This window comes from Patagioenas fasciata, chromosome 7 (genome assembly GCF_037038585.1).
Source record: "Patagioenas fasciata isolate bPatFas1 chromosome 7, bPatFas1.hap1, whole genome shotgun sequence".
Lineage (NCBI taxonomy): Eukaryota > Metazoa > Chordata > Aves > Columbiformes > Columbidae > Patagioenas > Patagioenas fasciata.
In genome coordinates, this window is record NC_092526.1 from 35,399,935 (window position 1) to 35,406,912 (window position 6,978).

At 46.1% G+C, this 6,978-nt stretch overlaps 1 protein-coding gene across 1 annotated transcript; it reads right to left on the reverse strand.

The window, feature by feature from the left end:
• Positions 1–563: 563 nt before the first annotated feature.
• LOC136103237 (anterior gradient protein 3-like) lies at positions 564–4,797 on the reverse strand. The gene is made up of 6 exons (XM_071810751.1): positions 4,650–4,797; positions 3,570–3,633; positions 3,128–3,180; positions 1,847–1,923; positions 1,278–1,341; positions 564–655 (listed from the first exon to the last, which is right to left on the reverse strand). Exons 1-6 carry the CDS (start codon positions 4,702–4,704, stop codon positions 564–566), a joined length of 405 nt encoding a protein of 134 aa, XP_071666852.1. The 5' UTR covers positions 4,705–4,797.
• Positions 4,798–6,978: the final 2,181 nt, after the last annotated feature.

Sequence of the window (6,978 nt, forward strand, 5' to 3'; positions counted from 1 at the left end):
ACAGATTTTAAATCCGGCTCATCCAAATGTGCTGTGATCTGGGGATGGAGACCTCAGGAAAACACAATCTTCTAAGTGTTGTTAAAGTGGGCAGCCAGGAGAGGGGAGTGCAGAGACAGCAACCCTTAGGAACTAATTCCAGTCTGGGCGCAACGTGTCTTTTTAAGCTTTGGTTACTGCTAGGATGAGATGTATCAAAACAGCTTCTGCACTTCTGGTTATGAACTCGAGCAGCCCATTCAAGTCTGCAAGTGCCTTAAACCACAGCAAGTGGGGTTTGGGGGCCAAACTTACATGGCTTTTGGAAACTGAACCAGCAGGGTTTAGACACTGAAACTACTCTCCCTGTATTTTACTACCCAGTTCTTCAGAAATATTTGTTTTGTTTTGTTTTTTTCCCAGAAGGCACACTAAATTTACTTCATGTTTATAAGGGGCTTTGAACTTTTTGTACTGCAGAAATAGATCCAGCATTTCTCGAGATTCTCCTATTCCCTTTTCTTTAACCACATTTTCTTGTATAACCTTCAGACAGCTAAAAATGGATCACTAAGGTGTCCATTTCACTCACAGGTAGAAATATCTTCTGGTTCATAAGTGTACATCCTGTTCCAGTATTTGCCAGTTAGATGAGCTTGAACTGTCATTGAAGGATCTTAGGGGGGGAAAAAAGTAAGAGACATGAGCAACAAAGGTTTTGTGAAGTGGCACAGTGGTGAATGATTTTGTGATGGTAAAAGCCTTTTTAAAATGGTGTTGATTTGCCTTTTCATGGCTGAAAAGGTACATCTGGAAGCACCAGGCTCTCAGCAGCTCAACTTCAATGAAGAAGTCTGCTTCTGAAATCTGTCATGCGTAGATGCTCTACATACAAGCCTTGTCTGGTGGCTCCAGAGTCTTGTCCACTGTCCCCTTTGTAGTTTGAAGGGAAGTTTGCCTTTTTTTATACTTGTGGGTCACGATCACTGAAAGGCCTTTGTCCATGGACAGAGCATTTGCCACTCATCTGAAGCTGCATTCAGATGTTGTGGCCAGTGTCACGGAGGCAAGACTGAACTCTTAGAGGATGTGTGTTTAGTGTCAGTAACAGTGACACGCTGTTCATTTCCCCTTGTGGAACAAGACTCTTGTGGTCCCGTTGCTTTGAAATTCTGAGTGATTCCTACAGCTTTTATTACTCAAAAGAACATGAGGTACTTCTTGGAGTGAAGTGAATTCAATGAAGACCCTATAGAAAAACTGCTGCCCTGATTATCGCCCTGACTCCAGGGACTCACCCACAAAGAGGATCCGAGGGACGTAATGGCCATCGGGTGCCATGTTGTCATCACTGCTGGAGTGCTGTTGGAGTTAGACAGCCTCTTAGTGACAGGTCCCTGTCCCAGCACTACACAGCAACTGAATCAGCTGTGCTTGTCTCGTCTACCAACAACTAACAGCTCTGGTGTGATCAAACATGGAGTTTCTCTGTTCTGCCCAAGCTGTCCCGTGCCAGATACTTGAGGATGAGGACGGAGCACTCTGACGGGTAAAACAGTGTGATGATTGGGTATTTTTTTTCCCTTTTTTTTCCTTTTATGAGTATATGACCTGTTGTTGGAGAATACAAAATAGTATTCGCATACAAATAAGTATATGTATGGAAATGTCTCCTTGTCCCCTCTCCATGGAGGAACTGTGGTGGTATTTTGCAAACCCTGTTGTACATTCCCAGAGAAACAGGAGAAAGAAGAGAATTTCGAATACAACTTAAAAGCTGTGCAAACTGAATTGATTTCTGCTTTTAATGTGCCTCATTCCACTCCCCAGTAAACATTTTGATTAGTATTTTACACTTCAGACTTACCACCAGATTGAGCATGATAAAGTCCTCCTGAGCCATCTGCTGAATCTCTGGGCTAGAAGCAAATGCTTTCCTTAAAGCTAAAAGAAAGACAAACACATTATTTGGCTAGGAAAAAAACCTCTGGATCACAGCTTTTCATAGTTTTTCAGTATCTTATATTGATTCTAAATACACCTGCTTTCTGATGTGCACATGGCACACAGAGTTTGGAGGACTTGGTTCTTGTGAAATAAAATGCAAAAGACATTTAGTCCTTGAGAAACTGAAAAGCTGGTGTACAGACATATTTCCCTCCCAGTGGCTGAGCAGGTCATGAAGGCACATGGCTTGGCTTCATTTTATCTATTTTATCTTTTTTATCTCTTATTTTATCTATATTTTATATTTTTTTTTTTTACTATTGGACCTGCACTACAGAGCCACCTGTACGATTTATGCTGTAGGCATCTGGGGGAACAAATCCTTAGAGAAATTTCATTAAAAATGGTGGGACCAGACTTCCCTGACAAACCTCACTTTGTTCTCAATAACGAGGAGGTTATCAAGTGACAGTGAGTGATGTGACACACTCTTTGGCAGGAGGCCTTGTAAGGAGTAAAAGGGAAGTGTGTAGCACACATGGTAGCTCTTGCAGGTCAGAAGATGATTTGAGCTTTCCAATGCTGTCAGCTATTGTGCTTCTAAGATTTTTGTCTGCAGATGAAAATATGCCGCTAAAGGCATGTTACAGACTCTGCGAAGCAGTGAATATATAAAGATAATTTTCTTGGTGTCTGACTCCCCCTTCCTTCAGGACACCCGTAACTTCAAAGCCGCGGTATGGAACAGTGCAGTGGAGGTAGCGCGATGCCCGACCTCACTTGCTTGACACAGTCAACTTTCACACTTTCTTTCTTGGGGGGGATACAACTTCCCCAAGCTTTTTAATCACATGAGCTGCTGATTTCCATGCTTGCTTGGGCCCAGGGCTGGAGTTGGGAGCAGGCAGGAAGGAGAATTGACAGAAGATCAGGGTTAGGAAAGTAGGAAAGCTCAGTGTCCACCTGCCTTTTTCTTAGCAATGTGTCTCTGCCAGGGAAGTTTTGATGCAGAGCACGTTACTGCTCAGAAAAACTTTACAGCTGTTTTATTCCCAAGGGTTCACATTGGATTTACTGTCTCTCCCCCTTTCCCTGTGTGTTCTGGAAAGGCTTCACACCAAGTGCTCAAATGCTTTGTAAGGAATGAGTGATGAAAGAATGTGGATCCCCCAGGTTGTGTGGAAGGGTTTGCTTTGCTCACCTTGACTGTAAGGACACTCTTCCAAGTGGTGAATAACCATCAGTGGCTTCTTGCTGAAATGACATTGCAGGAAAGGAGTGGGGAGGCAATTCAGACCTTTTACAGACCACACGTGAAAGAGTAAAGGCACTGAGTTGCTCCAGGGATGTATTTACGTTTGGAGGAGCAATAGCAACTGGGCTAGCAGGGACATGTGGATGCCGTCACATACAGAGGGGCCTCTGACTGAGAAAGTAACACTGGAGGCAATGCAAAGGCATCTGCTCATCTCGCAGAAGGTGAGCTCTCACCAAAATCTTCTTCAGCCTCTGCATCATACAGCAAAATACAACTTGCATCTTGCTTGTAAGGTGTAAGGCTCAGTTCACACATCTTGTTAGACCATAGCTTTGTTCTGTGCAGTTAAGTGTATGAAATGGCATAACAAGAATTGAGGAATTACCTGTGTTTTGATCGTGCTAAACCTTCTTCGTATGTCTGCACCCATTCAATGTCGTCTCCCCAGCCTGTTGAGAGCACCCTTAGTTAATTGTCTGGTCCATAGGGATGAGAATGTTCTGCTGAACAGGGAGCTCGAGCTATATTTACAATTGGGTGGCACAAACCAGGCACCTTCCCTCAGGGTGTCCAGACCCTCCAGGTGGTTTCTGCACTCCAGGAGAGCCCCAAGCAGAAAGGTGCAAAGAAGCAGCAGATAGGGGTGAAACCTCAGCTTTGCTCAGGCTCAGGAGGTGGATTAGGATTACAGACAGTTACTTCCAGCCACTCGAAAGCTGGAGCCCAGAGTGCCTCCCTGACCATGGCCAACCTCTCAAAGAACCGAACCAGGCTTGCTGCTTGTGTATGGCTTCCTGCAACAAGGGATTGCTTTGTGGGCTGGGGAATGGAAGGATGCAAGCACGTTTTTGGTATGAGGTGCCTGTATATTACTTGATGGAGAAAAGCCTGGACCTGACTCTGGAGCCCCTTCGAATGGCTACAGTGCCGTGCGTCACCCAAAGGAGAATCAAGAGAGGAGGAAGAGCTATCTGCTGCCCATGCCTGGCCAATCATGCTGGTAGGAAAGCGAACAGCAGAAGGGTTGAGCTTGCTGCAACCTGGCTGTATGGTCTCCTTTGGCTTAGCATGCCTTTGGAGGGGTGGGGGCTGCTGGGACTGCATCCTGAGTTGAGCCTCTGAAAGCTGCTGCAGCAGCCGCTCAGCAGCCGATGTAGCATCCTGGCTCTTGGCTCTGTCTCCAGCCCAGGTCTGGAGCAGAGCACCTGGACCTGTTCCCAAGCACAGAGCGTGAGGACTCTTCTCCCATGCTGAACGCACCAGTGCTCTTGGCCACTGTGGAAACGGCACTTGTGAAAGTTCAGTTTGGGCTTCTGCTTTGGAACGGGAACACAGCACAGGACCTACCAGCTGCTGCTCTCAGGCATTTGCCTGCCTGGATATATGGGTTGAGGTGCACAGTAGCCACCGTGACAGGGGGAGATAGGGGTGTTTCAGGACTGCCTCAAGCATCCCAGTCACTTACCTCGAGAGAGTCTGTGGGGTCCGTACCTGAGCTGGGCTTTCTTTCTCTTCATCATGGAGCTGCTGGATCTTCCTCTGTGCAGCCAGCGTTAGGCTGTTGCAGAGAAGAAGGGAACACAGGAACAGAAAGGTGTGCCTGCTTCTGGCTGGAGAAGGGATCAGCTCAGGCAGGCAGAAACTGACAAGTACCCAAAACCTTCAGGCGAAGAAAGGAGAGTTCCATGAAACATTCATCTCCCTGTCAAAAATGGTCTGACTTCAAGATTGACACTTGAGCAGGAGCTTGGGGAGCCTCTGGAGTGACTCTGAGAGTTTATCTTGCTGGTTAATCTCATCAAGAAAAAAAAGCTGTATCTGTCTGCACTTTCCCCTGCAGCTTCCCTTGTTGCTGAATTCCAACATTTGTTGGCATGTTTCCTACCACTAATACAAATACAGAGATAAGCTGCTCAGTCCACTATGAAGTCTTCAGCCAAGCATGGATCAGCCAGAGCTCTAGGTAAGTTTGGTAGGAAATAAGGTGGCAGAGAGGCAACGCAGATCAGGTCATCTCTCTTCGAAGACCTGAATGCACTTGGAGCCTGGTGTCTGACTTGGAAAACACAGGATGAAATAGTGATGGGGCAGCAGGTGCCCTCTGTCCCATCATCAGCCCCTTTCATCATGTGAGATCTCTCTATGTTAGCTGGTTTGGCCCAGCAGCCTCTCCTCACTCAGGGTACAGTTTGGTGGTGTAATAACCAGCAATCACATGCAACAAAAGCCCAGCCACAAAGAGCACCCTGCCAGAAAAGAAACACCTGGTCCTCCCCAGCAATGAGATAATCTCATAAAGAAAACTGGTCTCTCACCTGGCAGTTCCTGCTGAGGCTTCAACACGGGTATCCTTGCCGCAGCCTCTCTCCTCCAGCTCAGGTAGGGCAAGGTCTCTTTATATCTCTGTATTTGCACAATAGCTGGGTATGAACATCAGCTGAAATTCCAGGATATCCTGCTCCTGCCAAGGTGGAGAGCAACCTTTTAACAAAAGCTTTATTTCAATCAGCCCAGCATGTTTTTAATTGAGGTATATTGATTTATGAAAGCATTCACACAGAGTTTATGCTAGGCACACCTCGCTCCTTGGGGGTGGGCTGTGGGTCTCCAGGTGCAGTGAAGTCTCACAGGGTCAAAGTGAGAGATACACAGGGATCTGCGTAGAGCTCTTTGGTCACCTTTCATGCCAAGAGTAGTGCAGAATGCAAAGTCCCGTAATGAAAACAAAGAATTAAAAGAAATGACAGTGTTAAAGTGGTATGAACTGAACCACGACACAGTAACAAGGAACAGCAGCATAATGAAAGGGCCAGACAAGGATAAGAGGTATAACTCAGTGAGATAAGCAGTGCTGTGGGATAATCAGGAGATGGTCTTCTCCCATCATCAACTTTAAGGAAGTGAAACACCAGCTCTACATAGAGGGTTTATAGCTCTTTGCAAAGTTTTTCCTGTATCAAGTGGAAAAGACCATGATTTCCCTTGTGGAACCAACCAGTGGCCTGTAAGGAAATCTCAGCTCTGCTTCTGTACACACTCATATCATGGTCCTTGTTTCCATTTGCTTTGTCATGCTGAGTAAGAGGCCCCTTGCGAGGACTCCCTTCTGGTGTGCCATAGGTTGGACTTTGGTATATCATATGGACCCAGGAGGTCAGGGTAAGGTTTTAGAAGAGTTGGAGATGTTGTGTCCCCTCTGTTCCTAATGCTTGGTTACTCAAGCAGAGGAATTCTTGTTCTAATGCTGTTTTGTGTGGATGCCTTTGCTTGGCACTTTTTGACAAAACAGTGTTTGCCTGCATTCAAAGTCCAGCAGGACTCGGATTTTCAGCTTGAGTGCTTGCTTGTCTTTCCTGAAGGACACGGGACAACAGCCCTGGGCTGTTTCCCAGCCTGACCCTGGGGCTGGCAATGGCTGCGCTCACAGAAGGGAGGCAAGTTGTTCTTCTTGGGAGTCCTCTGTGCAAAAGGAGTAGCTCATGGGAAGGGAGAGACCCCTTCTTTCCTTTGACTTGCTCTCTGATCTCACCTCCTCATACCTTTTCATTGAGCCTATGTATCAAGTCCCAGGTTCAGGGGGTTGTATGCATATGTTCTGCTGAGCCTGAGTTGTGTAGCAGAAGATGGACGATATTTCAGTAAAATTCAAAACTTCTGCTTATTTGCAAAACCAGCCTACGAAAATGCAAACATGGTGCAGTGCTATGAATGACAAGATTTTCTGAATAAGAAGAGAAATTAAAGCCAGTATGGACAGCTTTAACAGAGGTATTGTAAAAGGAAACTAGCACACC

What these genes read in the sequence shown, in the direction of transcription:
- LOC136103237 (XM_071810751.1), bottom strand. Translation starts at nt 4,704, where the DNA reads ATGATGAAGAGAAAGAAAGCCCAGCTCAGGTACGGACCCCACAGACTC. An exon ending in AGAGTGTCCTTACAGTCAAG is followed by an intron (nt 1,924 to 3,127) that starts GTGAGCAAAGCA and finishes TCTTTCTTTTAG; the next exon opens with CTTTAAGGAAAGCATTTGCT. An exon ending in TTATCATGCTCAATCTGGTG is followed by an intron (nt 1,342 to 1,846) that starts GTAAGTCTGAAG and finishes TAACTCCAACAG; the next exon opens with CACTCCAGCAGTGATGACAA.